The following is a 14,037-nucleotide window of genomic DNA, read 5'->3' on the forward strand; positions in this document are numbered from 1 at the left end:
ATTGGGCATGCTTTCTGTCTTTCTGAATCCCAACCTTCACATTATACAAAATGACTATTGTAAAAATCACTTTGTAGCATCATGGATGGTTAAATGAGGTTTTTCTGGCAAAACATCTAGTTCAGTACCTGTCACATACTGGCTTCTATCAGTTGTAAGTGTTGTAGTTTTAAATTGCTATTCATGTTATTTTTTGTTGCTGTTTATTCTCCTTAAAGGGCATTCTCTTCTCCTCTGTGGAATGTGTAAAATCCACACAGGACCTAGTAAAGCTCTATCTGCATGAATCAAATCGGGTTTATCGGGATAAGATGGTGGAAGAGAAGGATCTTGATCTTTTTGATAAGATCCAAGCAGAAGTGATCAAGAAAATTTTTGATGTGAGTATTGCCCTGTGAATTTATATTTACATTTGAAAAATAATGATAATTATGCAAGTGATCACCCAAATGATAAAAATCTAACCCATAAATTGAAGAAGATCAGGATTAGATAAGGAAATAAAATCTGTCATTATTTTGCCTAAGTGAAATATGCTGGAGCAAGAAGAGACACAAATTAATCATAGAATCTCGGTGTTGTGAGGTCTGTGCAGACCATCTGATCCAATCCTCGTCCTATATTAATGCCTCTCAGTACCATTTCTCAGATTGGTCATCCCAGATAATGCACCAGCATTCTTGGAAATACACTATACTCTCTTTCCAAAGGCAGCCACTTTGGAATATCTAATGGCTGGAAATTTAGAACGATTTTGAAATTTGGAACCTTTGGAACAACTTTAAAGACTGGAGATTTATTTAAATAATTATCTGAAATTCACTTCCCTGTCTACTAATCCTAGGTCTGCATGACAAACCTTCAAATATTTTAAGACCATTTATCTTGTCCTTCCCGGGTCTTCGCTTTTCCAGGCCAAAGAGCCTCTGTTCTGTTAGCCATTTCTGACAAGACTTATTTCCAAACCCAAAGCAATTTGACATCATCTTTATTACTCTTCCATCAGTTCTCCCCTCTGAAATCATGGTGTCTGACTTTCATCACACAACCCAAGTGGGGTCTGACCAAAATCAAGATCATCATTCCCCTCTTCTTATATACTATAATTTTTGTTACTGTGTTTGCCAAAATGTGTCTTGCTAAACAGTTGTACCACAATATACTCCTTGGAAAGAAGGTATCCATGATGAAACAAGTTGAGAAAGTACTTCATATTTTTTTTATCCCCATAACATTTTATTGTTTTTAATTTTTTTAATTGAAGTATAGTTGATTTACAATGTTGTGTTAATTTTTGCAGTACAGCAAAGTGATTCAGTTTTTTATATTCTTTTCTACTATGGTTTATCACAGGATATTGAACATAGTTCCCTGTGCTATACAGTAGGACCTTACTGTTTATCCATCCTATATATAATAGTTTGCATCTGCTAATCCCAAACTCTCAATCCATCCCTCCCCACCACCCTCCCCCTTGGCAACCACAAGTCTGTTCCCTATGTCTGTGAGTCTGTTTCTGTTTTGTTAAGTAAGTTCATTTGTATCATATTTTAGATTCCACATATAAGTGATACCATATGGTATTTGTCTTTCTCTGACTTACTTCACTTAGTATGATAATCTCTAGTTCCATCCATGTTGGTGCAAGTGGCAGTACTTCATTCTTTTTCATGGCTGAGTAGTATTCCATTGTGCAATATATAGGAGAAAGTACTTCATATTATAGCCCTCTCTTGGAAGTATACAGTACATTCAGCACATTAAAGCCCTGAAAATCTTGAATAAGCCTGATTCATGCATCATTTCCCAAACATATTGGACCCTAAAACTCTTTTCCCTACATAAAACCTACTAATAATTTGAAGAATGAATGATTAATAGAATATGCCCAGGGAAGCACAGATACGTTAACACAGCCTAAGATCTTATGACATTTCTTAGCGTCAAAATTACCCCACAACTAACAGTGAGCTTTCTGTTGAACAGAGCACCAGATTTTCCACACATACTGCTTATCTGTCCTCTCTTGAACTTAGAATAATCAAATCTTGTATTTAAATATACCACGCTGTCCCTATGCTCACCTTGTTAGGTTTAGCTCCATATTTTTTCCTGATAAGATTCTGGGTCCACCTCTGAAGATATGTACAGTTTATTCCAACCGATATGACAGCCTTTTGAATGTTTGGGCAGCATTTTAAGTAACTTATCTCGGTCTTCTCTTTACTAGTCCAAACACCCTAAATTCCTCCACTCGTCCCATCCTTTTTAAATGGCCTGATGTTCAGCACTCTCACATCATAGCTGCCTCTCTGTGAGCATCGTAGAATTTGCCAATTTGTGTGTTCATTGTTAGCTCTGCACATGAGCCCTGACTGTCTTCTTAAGTTGGTCTGAGCTAGCACTTTAGCATAACAACATTCAGTCTTTGAAATAGAAGTTCCTACGTGGGTCTGTCTACTAAGAACACATCCTTTTGATCATAGACCTAGATATAATTAATACTGCCATCATCCTTCCCCAACAACATTTAAAATGCCAACCTGAAGCACCCTGGCTACACCAAATCTTTGTATTGGTATTAAAGAAAAGTTGCCGATACTCAGCCATAAAAAAGAATGAAATAATGCCACTTGAAGCAACGTGGATGGAACTAGAGATTATCATACTAAGTGAAGTCAGTCAGAAAGAGAAAAACAAATACCATATGATATCACTTATATGTGGAATCTAAAATATGACACAAATGAACCTATCTATGAAACAGAAACAGAATCATGGGCGTAGAGAACAGACTTGAGTTTGCCAAGGAGAGGGTTGTGGGAGGGGTGGATTGGGAGTTTGGGATTAGTGGATGCAAACTATTATATATAGAATGGATAAACAACAAGGTCCTACTGTACAGCACAGAGAGCTATAGTCACTATTCTATGATAAACCATAAGGGAAAAGATTATTTTAAAAAAAGAATGTGTGTGTATATATATATATGTGTGTGTGTGTGTGTGTGTGTGTGTGTATATATATATATATATGTATATATATAACTGAATGACTTTGCTGTACAGCAGTAATTAACACAACATTGTAAATCAACTATACTTCAATAAAAAAGAGAAAAGTTGCCAAATTTCCAACACGGAATTGATACAGTCCTGTTTCCACCGTTAAAAGCTTAAAGTTCTCTTATTTGTGGCCATTATGTGATACAACATCACTATTAAGAAATCTTTGATTCACTGGGTGGGTTGGTTTTCTCTCTTCCTTCTACACATCTGGCTGTGATCATAAAATCAGAGCCTTGTTTTGTTCATCAGAGAGTCTTTGTAGACCAGGCTTTTCAGAACTGCACTTTCGTTGTTCTTCTGCCAGATCGTTAGTGTAAATTGACTGCCATCAGGACTGCTTCCCAGTATACTAGCCCATTTTCAAACTGGGTAGATGTATTCCCATATCCCTTTCCCACATGTTTTCCTCAACCAGCAAGAATGGCTCTCCTGCATCACATTAAATCTTATCCAAATGTCTGGACATTTGTTGTTACTATCTAGCAAAGCCAGCGTAGTTTAAAGGTTTTCTATGGCCCTGAAACCACCTTCAAAATATAATAACTCTTTGATATTTAACTCTTTCTACTTGTTTCTTCTTATAACCAAGCAGCAGTCCTGGCTTCTTGTAGATGTTACTGTCACCCTCACTTTCCCTCCCTCCATTAGGTTTGATGCATCTTGTCCCCCTGGGCTCACAAGGCTAACCCTACAGTGATGTATGCCCTGGGTAGTGCCTCTGCTGTTGAACGGCATGCTGATTTCCCCCTTCCCAGGTGGAGCCTCCATTCTGAACCTTAGAAAAGAACAGCAGGTGGGGACAGTTGTTCATGCTGGCATAAATTCCTACTTATGCATTAGCAAACCTATTCTTTCTTGGACTTACTTCCTCTACAGTCTCCACCTCCTGAAGTCTCAAACATTTGCATTTGATAAGTAAATAGTTCCTTTCTGAATTAAAAAAAAAAAATTAGCTGCCTCTTCGAAACTTAAAGGATAGACTGGTAGTGAAGAGACATAGACCCCTATCTTTTAAGTCAATTGAGTTTTACTGGGTATTTATTAAACATGTTAAGGTTTGTCCTGTGGGCGAGGGCTGGCACACAATAAGCCCAAATCTTTAAAAATGTTTTATAAATGGGGGTTCTACTGTCAATGTTTTAATATTATCATTGTCCCCATAAACGAATCAGTCACCTAAGGACGGCTCGTGGCACATTTTTCAGAAACCAAGCCCTCTGGGTTGAGCCTATAACGTTGGGGCTGGCAACCTATAGTGTGCAGTCTCACAGGAAACAGAAAAGGATGTTCTATGACACTGCTATGTGTTGGGAAGCAAGACCTGTCCGAATGGATGTGGAGGAGGTGAGGCCATTGGGCCAAGGACTGGTGGAACCCAGTCCTGGTGAAAGAGCCCCTGCGGAGGGAAATGCACCCGTGTGTCCCCTCCACTGCCCTGCTCGGACAGGGCTCTTACTGCACGTGAGGGAAGGGCACCTCCCACCTTCCATTTCCCATCCTCAGCCCACAAGGAATAACCAACATCATCTGTGACTTCTCAGAGGTCGTAAATGAATGTTAAACATCCACGTTTTAAGGGCTTCTCAAGAAAAAAGGAAGTGTTGGAAGCAGCACTGATAATTTTTAGAGCATGCTCAGAGAGAAAATGCAAATGAGGTGTCTCCACTCTGTGCGGAACCAGAACTGAGAGTCACTAAGGAGGGTCCCTGTCCTTGTGTTTCATCACCAGGATCTCGAAGAGACAGTGGAACAGACCCAAAGCCTGAACATGTATTGCCATTTTGCAAATGGTATCGGGGAGCCCAAGTACATGCCGGTACAATCGTGGGAACTTTTGACCCAGACTCTGGTGGAGGCCCTGGAGAACCACAACGAAGTCAACACAGTGATGGACCTGGTTCTCTTCGAGGACGCGATACGCCATGTGTAAGTGTGCTTCTCATCGTGCCTTTCCTCAGCTGTCTCCTCTTCCCAGTGTCAGGGGTCTCATTTGGGCATTTGAGGACACTTTGATGAAACCGGGAAAGCAGCTACTGCTTCTGCCATGAAGGTCAAGATGGCGGCTGGTAGAGCCGCAGCTGTGGCTTCTGCCACTGGCTGTAGCCGGGGCAGCATCGTGATGAACTCGGGAGGAACTGGATTTATTTCCTTGTCTGCCATTTACAGTCCTGGGCCTGATCATGGTGACACCAAGGGAAAATGGGAGACCGTAAAATAAGGCACCAGAGCAGCTCAGGACCTGCATTCCTAACTCATGCTAGTCCAATGAGATTGAAGGTTTTAAGTGCACATATTTCAAAAATTAATATCTTTTTGAGTCTTGCTGCTATCAAGTGAACCATGGACAGTAGTCACCAAGCCTCCCAGATAGTTTATACTCACACTGATGCTAATCCTGTACTGCTCTGTATATTCCCCAATCTGAGGTGCATTTACCACCCCTCCTGCCTTCTAAAATCTCTCCACCCTGCCCCCTGCTGCCCAGAGTCTCCAACAGCAAGATCCACTTTATCTTCAACTTCTCTGAACTTCCACACTGATGAATTCTAACTGAAACCTAACTGAACCCTGCATTGAGGAAATCAGTTTTTTTCTTCCCCATTCTATGCACCCCAGGGCCTAGAGAGAGGTACGGACCCTCCTTCTCCCGCACCCCACACCAGTGGCATATTTAAACCATTTCTCCTTTTATCTTTCACGAACCCCAGTTCTTCTGAAGCACAAGTACCTGGACATCCCCACTCATCACCCCTCCTTGTCAGTGTCATCTGCTGACATCCCGTTGCTCTCCATCATTTACCGCCTGCCTCAGTGCTTGGACCACTTTCTCTCCTCAGCCACCCCTTTCTTCGTTCCTGGCATCTGTGTGTCACCTGGTCTTTCTGTTCCTTGGCCTCCTTAGCTCCAGCGATGTTCCTTCCGTCCCACCTCAGCCACTCACTCACGTGTTCCTGCCCTAGAAGTTCTATCATCAATAATGAACCCACATCCAAAATCTCAAATTCAAACATCCCACTCATTTGTCTCTCCTGCCCCTCCACTAACCTGCTCTAGTTTTTATTCCAGCTATGCTCATTTCCCAGTTTTACTGAGATACAACTGACATATAATATTGTATAAGTTAAAGGTGTAAAACATAATGATTTAAGTATATATTGCAAAATGTTACCACCATAAGGTTAGCTAACAACCATCACCTCGTGTAGGTATTTTCCTTGTTATGAGAGTCTTTCAGATCAACTCTCAAATACACAATAGAGCATTGTTCATTACAGTCATCGTGTTGTACATTACGTCTCCAGAACTTATTTATCTTATAGCTGGAAGTTCGTGCTTTTTGACCCCTTCACCTAATTCCTCCACCCTCCTCTGGCAACCACAAATCTGACCTCTGTTTCTGTGTGTTTGGTTTTATTAGATTCCACGTATAAGGCGGATCATACAGTATTTACCGTTCTCTGTCTTATTTCACTTAGCATAATGCCCTCAAGGTCCATCCATTTTGTCGCAAGTAAATATATTCCAGCTATTCTCAAACTTCATCAAGACTTCATTTCATGGAAGCACCTACTTTCTCAAGCTCCTTTATCCTTATGTCCACCATGTCTTTACTTTCCTCGACCACCATAGACTCCATCACCCAGTACAAGCTCCCCTGACTTTCCTGTCATTGCATCCATGTGACAAAGCTCTACTCTAGCTAAACCTCACTGTCTTCTCTTTCCACACCTGCCCCTAAACATGTGGAGATTATTGAAGAAAAACCATCATCATGTTGACTTGATTTTCTTGCAATTTTCCGCCACAAATATCAAGTGGGCTCTCAACTTTGCTAGAAACTCTCTTCTATGACCCTGGGCAGATTGCTGTCTTCCCCTTTGTGTGATGACTGCATCACACGTTTCTCTCCTCTTCTCAAGCTTCTAACATCTCTCCCCTCTCTTTATTCCCAATTAATGAGCACAATTTCGCTGAGATAATGAAAGCAGCCAGAAGACAATTCTCTCATCTCCCTGCCATCAAATCGAACAGCCTCTCTGTATCCCACCCACAAGTCCTGCCTTCTGTACTATTTCAGCTAAGGAACCATCCCTGTGCCTACCAGAGGCCAAACCCTCCACATGTGCCCTGGTTCCCATCTCCTATCACCTTCTCAGTGACTTTACTCCCTCCTGCAATGATCCTTCCCTTCCTCTTCTCTCTCTTCTTTTTTTGGGGGGCTGTGCCTCACCACTTGTGGGATCTTAGTTCCCTGACTAGGGGTTGAACCCACACCCTCAGCAGTGAAAGCACCAAGTCCTAACCCCTGGACTGCCAGGGAATTCCCTCTCTCCTCTTTTCTCTTTCCTTCTCTTCCCTCTTCCCCATCATCAGTTCATTCATTTCTGGATCACATATATCAGCATACAAACTTGCCGTGTTATCATCTATCAAAAAAAGAATAAACTATTCCTTGACTCTTATATCCCTTTCACCCCCTACCCCTGTTTCTCAGCTCCTATTCAAAGAAAAACTCATCAGAAGGGTTGCCTTTACTTTTCATACTTTCTTGCTTCTCATCTGTTCCTTGGTCCATTTCTTACCACTTGAACAAAGAAGCTCTTATCAAAGTCACCACAGACCAACCTCTGGCTAAAGTCGGTTGTCCCTGCTGGGTCCTTACCTTATATTATTTGACTCCCCTGCTACATTTGTCATGATTAATCACTCTATTAATTTGTTTACAGCCATCCGTCCATCCATCCAACACCTATTTATTGATTAGATGGTCTTAGTATGAGTGTAGGGATCTTTGTCTTATTCACTGCTAGATCCCCAATACCTAGGACAGTGTCTGGAACATAGCTGGTACTCAGTAAAATTTCTTAGCACATCATATAGGATAAATGATACAGAGGAAAACAGAAAGGTAAAGGGGATAGAGAGTCCTGGGAGGTAAGTGCAGTTGTAAATAGGGTGGCGAGGGAGGCTTCACCGAGGAGGCAGCATTGGATCTGACATGTGAGACCCGCACTGAACACAGCTCGGGCTGCACACAGCACGGGCTGGTGCACAGTATTCTGCCTGCATCAATTCTCTCGGGCTTCACAAACACCTTGAAGAGAGTCAGGTCTACTAGTATCCCTATGTTATAAATAAGGGAACTGATACCCGGAGAGATGAGGGAAGTTGCCCAGCATCGCACACACCCCAGGAAGAGGTAAGCCAAAGCCTGCACTCATGCAGAGTGTCTGCTCAGGACCATCACACTACAATGCTTCATACATTCCCCTAATCCAGTGTAAGCTCCTTGAACACGCAGACTCTCTTGCTCACTGCTGAATCCCCAGTACCTTGGACAGCGTCTGGTGCATGGTAGATGGTCAGTAATAAGGGTTTTAGGGTGTTTGTTCACTAATCTGGTGAAACTTCAGGGAGTATTTTCCCTCCTCTCTAAGAGCTACCAGAGCCTGTGTCATAGTCTTGGAATTGAAGAAAATCTTTGTCTTTTCAGGGTAAATGTAATTTGGGAGAATAGCAAGTGATTCAGTCAATGTGGTTTCCAGCATGGGTGATCAAACTGGCTAATATTGTTCTTAGGGAAAAAATACGACTATGAAAACTGGCTTTTTTCCTGAGGTTCCTAACCAGACTCTGAAGATAGTTTCCAAAGAGAAACCTGAGCTGCATTAGCAATGGCAAAATAACTGGAATAATGAACTGCCTTGAGGGGGACAATTTGGAAGAATAAAATGTATCTGGATGTACAATTTCCTGTACGTTTGTTTTAAAATATCAATGTCCCATGACTTCCTTCTTGCACTGCCCTTCCCTCCCCTCCTGGGGGCTCCGTGATCCTCTTTGTTGCTTCTACCTGCAGAGAAAGCAGAAGCGTTCCCCTGCTATTCCAGAAAACGGAATGCCCAACAGCCCAGTGAGAAGCGCAGGTGACTAAGCTGTCGGCGCCACTCCACACGGTGCCCGACGAGTCTGTACGCGCTCTCCCCGGAGCCCCAAGGGCCAAGCCCAAGATCACATCCTCCTTCTGCCAGTAACTGGCGGTGGTGCTCTGCGAAGGACACAACCTCCCCAAGCCTCAGTTTCCTCCTCCGGGAAGTGAGGATGATGAGAATGCCGCAGGACCAGTGCTTCGCACGTACTAAGCGGTCCACGGTGTTCGTCTTTCCGCTGTTGTTTTCTTTCCCCAAAAGCACCGCTTGCTCTCCTACTGACTTCCTTCACCATTTCAGCACATTCTTGTTCTGCTTTTTCTGAAAGCTTCACACTAGATCTTTCCCCCTGCTTTTGGCATAATCTCCGTCTACCTTTTTCTTTGTTTTTTTCATTCCCACCTGTGTTTTTCTGCCTCCTCTTTTTTCTCTTAGAATCGCTTCACGTTTATTAACAAAAAAGGAACTTCAGATGTACTTCTCTTGTGCCCCTTCTTTTGTGCATCTTATTGGTTCTCGTGCGCGCGCGCGCGCGCGCGTGCGTGTGTGTGTGTGTGTTTAGTCTTCAGTAAGCCAGCTTCCTCCAGCTGTGCTGTGGTACATTTTCAGCTTTTGTTTTTGATCTCCCAGAAACTCAGTAAGTGGCTTAACTCAGACTGCCTTGGTTTTCTGGCCCAGGAATCCTTTAGAATATTGATCTTCTTTTTAGATTTTGTAATTTAAATGCAGAGTCCTTTGCCCTCGTCAGAGGTTGTTAATGAATCCCCAGCTGGAATCCAATGCTGACAGTTGCAGACTTAACCATCCCTTCTTTGGAAACTTCAGCACTAATGATGCATTTCCATTTAGATACTGAACAGCATGGACCATGCTAAGCTGAGTTCAGGCCTTCCAGAATAGAGCTGGGTGTTGGGCGGCCCGCAGAACCTCCTTGGACTTCTCCTCCCCCATGCCTGCCTCTCTCCTCAGTAATTCATTCCTGCCCCCTCTTTTTCTGAATCTGAAGAGAGGGCCTGGATATCTTAGCACCATATTTTCTCCTTTTATCATTGTAGCCAGGCACCATCTCATGTAGACACAAAACAGATGATTCCTTGCACCTACCTCACCCCAAATGTGATGCTGAGTATCAGGTCTGGGGTGTCCTGCTTACATTTAACAAAAATTTCTTGAATGCCTTTAATGTGCTAGCACTACAGAGAAAACAAGCTGCGTATACACACTCTTCAGATGTCTAGAAACCATGGTTTAATAAGGGAGCAAGAGAAGTGTACACCTGTCTGATACAAGACAGAGTATCACAACTAAATAATTCTACACGAAAAAGTAAAATCACAAAAAGAGCTAAAAGTAGTCAGTAAATACCTTCTGAGTATTTAGGGGAATAAAATGTCACTACATAAATTTAGTGACATACAAGCCCTCCACAGCGGCTTCATCACTGGTTATGTTATCCCCAAATACACTGGCTTAACTTTCAAATTCGACTAGCACAGTCTAACATATTCTCACCCTCCAATATAATAGAGTCAATTTTTGATCACTTCTACCTAAGAAGAAATTGATGCCACCATTCTGGGGGCCAGGTTTTCAGTATTTATCAAAAGTCGTGAAAAGTGTCTTGCTAGGAGCTTATCCTGTGGCCATAATTAGACCTGTAAACCCAGGTCCCTCCCGTCACCATCACACATGCCCTCCAATCCTGCCTGGCTGCCCTGGGCTCTTCCTCCACCACCACTGCTTCACCAGAGGCTTTGGCTTAAAGCAGAGCAGGGCGACCCCAGACCACTCAGGCAAGAGGTGAGGCCAGGTTTGGGGGCAATTTAACTCCCTCTTCCCAAGCTCAGCCCAGGATGTGCCTTCAAGGAGGGCTCCAGTCCTCACCCGGACCATCACACCTGCTCCTCACGGAGGGAAGTCTGATCAAAGCCCTGTGCCTCTGCTTCCCTCTCTCAGCTGCCACATCAATCGCATCTTGGAGTGCCCGCGGGGAAACGCTCTGCTGGTCGGCGTAGGGGGGAGCGGCAAGCAGAGTCTGACAAGGCTCGCGGCTTTCATCAGCTCCATGGATGTATTCCAGATCACGCTGCGGAGAGGCTACCAGATTCCTGACTTCAAGGTAGGGGGCCGGGCAGCTGCGGCTGGGGGGAGGCTCAGTCTCTCCGCAACTGCCCACGACCCCCTGTCACCCTGCATTAGCTCTTCAGCTCCCTCGCCCAGAATCTCCCCTTAATCATCTGTCCACCTTCTTCTTAGACTCTGGGCTGGTGACTGGAGGTGCTTAGACCCTGAGAACACCGACCTTCCCAAGGTCTGCATCTGGGAGACCTCAGCTGCTTTAGGTGCATCTGTAGAGCCCCAGCTCTCACCCAAATCGGAAGCACATATACATCACATTCAGCACACAGCTCTCCAGCAGCCCTAGCAGACGGAAGGAATACTGACAGTTTGCCCAAGTTTTATAAGAACTGCATATTTTAAAGGATGGGTTCAGTAACCACCAGCCACTGGGACCTTCAGGGACATTGCCTGGTTGGAGACATAAGGCACTTAGGAGCCACAGTGCACGCCCTGAAAGTGGAGAAAGGCATTAAATACGACCCTCAGAGGTCACTTTGTCCAGCCCCCTGTTTTGATCCATGGCCAACAATAGAGGCCCAGTAGGGAGTCATGAGGTCATTCCCATCAGGATGCTGCTCTTGCTGTCCCTGGGAGAATTCCAGCCTGCACGGAGCCAGACCTGCCCACCCGACTTCATAATCTCAGCTGGTGGCGCTCACTGCTGCTCTGAAACCACAGCTCAGCCTCTTGCGATTGGCTGAATCTAAGGTCATACTCCGGCTTCACATCAGGTCAATCTTTAGTGCTTCCAAAAAAGAAAAGACAAGATAGTGCTCATGAGAATCATGCATTTACAGAATGATCTAAGACACTGGCTCTCAACCTTGGCCAAATACTGGAAACCCCTTCAAATAATAGTGATGCCTGCATCCCACCCCCCAGAAATCCCGACTTAACTGTTCTGGGGATTGGCCTGGGCATCAGGACGGTTGAAAGTAACCCCAGGTGATTCTAAGGAGAGCTGGGAAACACTGTCTTAGGTGATTCTGTAAATGCGTTGGTTGAGAACCACTGATCTAAAAGGAAGTTTATTAACGTCAAAGGGGAATTATTTGGACACAAAGGAAGCTCTGCTATAAGGAAATGTATGAGGCTGATAGAGAATGAGCTTTGAGTCGTGTGAGAGAGAGATGACTAAGATTACGGACCAATGGCTGAGCTTCGGGAAAGGGATGCCTCAAAGGAACCAAGAGTGACCAAGCTGGAAAAATTCAGGGCCTGGCATTCTAGCCCCAAACTTCATCTACCTATAGTTTTGAATGGATGTCATTTCCTACCAAATGATTGTGTGTGCGTATGTGTGAGTGTGTGTGTGTATGTTCCCCAATATATTTTTTAACAGCAAAAGTCTTTGCTGGAGCTAGCCATAAGAACATAAGACTCTGCTACTATATGATATATTCATCCCTCAGGCCAGGAGGCCCAAGTACATGACTCTTCTGTCAGGACCAAGAGCAATCACTTGCCTCCTGGGGCAAGTCATTCATTTGTATGATGATATAAGTAACACAGATGAACAGGGGACCATCTCTGTCCTTTGGAAAGCTGTTACCTGTTTGCACAAAGCAGGAGCTCTAGAAGCTAATTCAGGAGCCACAGTGGTTGTATGAATTAAAGATCATCACTATTTATTCTACTTGCCCACCTCTATTGGGATCGAGGCCTGGGAACGAGGCATATTTTCCGGCCTGTGAGTGCAAGGTAGCACTCCTCCCTCCCTCCCGTTGCTGGTCTCTTATCAAGAAAGCCCTCTTCTCAGAGATCTCTGACGTTGTTTCTGCAGGCGGACCTGGCCAGCTTGTGCCTGAAAGCCGGGGTAAAGAATCTCAGCACCGTGTTTCTCATGACAGACGCCCAAGTAGCTGATGAGGAGTTCCTTGTGCTCATTAATGACCTCTTGGCATCTGGTAAGAGACTCTTTGCACTTGAATGTCTCTGACAAATTCCTGCTGGAGTTGGAGTCATTCCAAGGTGGAGATTTTGTTCAAGGTCAGAAGAGTGAGGTCATAGAAATGAGGGAGAAAACTGACACAGCGGAGAACTGGTTCATCAAGGTCCTTCTAGGATTGCTGCTGGGCCTGCTGTCTTTTATTCTCCTTACATGCAAAACAGACAGTAGTCTTACGGCTTTCTTATTGGGACTAGATATGACAATAGGAGGAAAGTAGGTTAGGGCCTGCAGATCTGCTGAGTCCAGAGAGAAGGTGCTGTTCCCTCCCCACACCCAAGACAGAGAGAAACTGGAATGTGTTCAGTATTTCAGGGAGGTAAAGTATTAGCAGCAAGATACACACACAGAGTACATGCACACACAAAACTTACCCAAGAGGGCAAGGTTAGGTTGCCAATTTAATTAATCAAGGATTCAGAACTTTATGGAAGCAAAGTAGAAGCAGGAACAGAGGATGGTTTTCTTAGATTACAAAGAACTTGACAAAGGCCGTCTCAACTTCCCTGTGACACTATCAGTGCAAGATAGGACTTCAGTGGAAAGTTCAGTTCTTGATACTTTGCTGCCCTTATTTATTTAGAGATTCAGGCCTTATGCCAACCATTCTAGAAAAAAAAGTTTATGTATACACATATATGTATATATAAATAAACAATACACAAGATATATATATATATATGTATATATACCCAAGAAGATAAAACAATATAGTATAAAAATTATGCATTTTCAGAAATTTGGGGTGTATATATATTTATATTAATTAAGAGAATATGATTTCCTGACTCTTAACCCAAATTTAGCATCTATAAAACCACCTCTTATCTGGGCTAATAAAATAGTAAGTGCACAGATGTTCTGAACAAAATTTCTGCTTCCAGATTTCCAGCATTTCAGAAAGCCTGTTTCTCTACAGTTCACCTCCTGGCTCTCTGACTAAATACTCTTTAGTTTATGAAGTCAAAGG

The 14,037-nt window shown here is 43.5% G+C and overlaps 1 protein-coding gene across 1 annotated transcript in view; it reads left to right on the forward strand.

Annotated features, from left to right (window-relative positions):
- DNAH9 (dynein axonemal heavy chain 9) overlaps positions 1 to 14,037 on the forward strand; it is a 303,311-nt gene that overhangs the window by 175,809 nt on the left and 113,465 nt on the right. Inside the window, exons 42-45 of the mRNA XM_068529609.1 lie at positions 219 to 380; positions 4,798 to 4,994; positions 10,955 to 11,117; positions 12,903 to 13,026. Of these exons, the coding sequence (XP_068385710.1) occupies positions 219 to 380; positions 4,798 to 4,994; positions 10,955 to 11,117; positions 12,903 to 13,026 (646 nt within the window). The remainder of the gene's footprint in view (positions 1 to 218; positions 381 to 4,797; positions 4,995 to 10,954; positions 11,118 to 12,902; positions 13,027 to 14,037) is intronic.

This window comes from Eschrichtius robustus, chromosome 20 (genome assembly GCF_028021215.1).
Source record: "Eschrichtius robustus isolate mEscRob2 chromosome 20, mEscRob2.pri, whole genome shotgun sequence".
NCBI lineage: Eukaryota > Metazoa > Chordata > Mammalia > Artiodactyla > Eschrichtiidae > Eschrichtius > Eschrichtius robustus.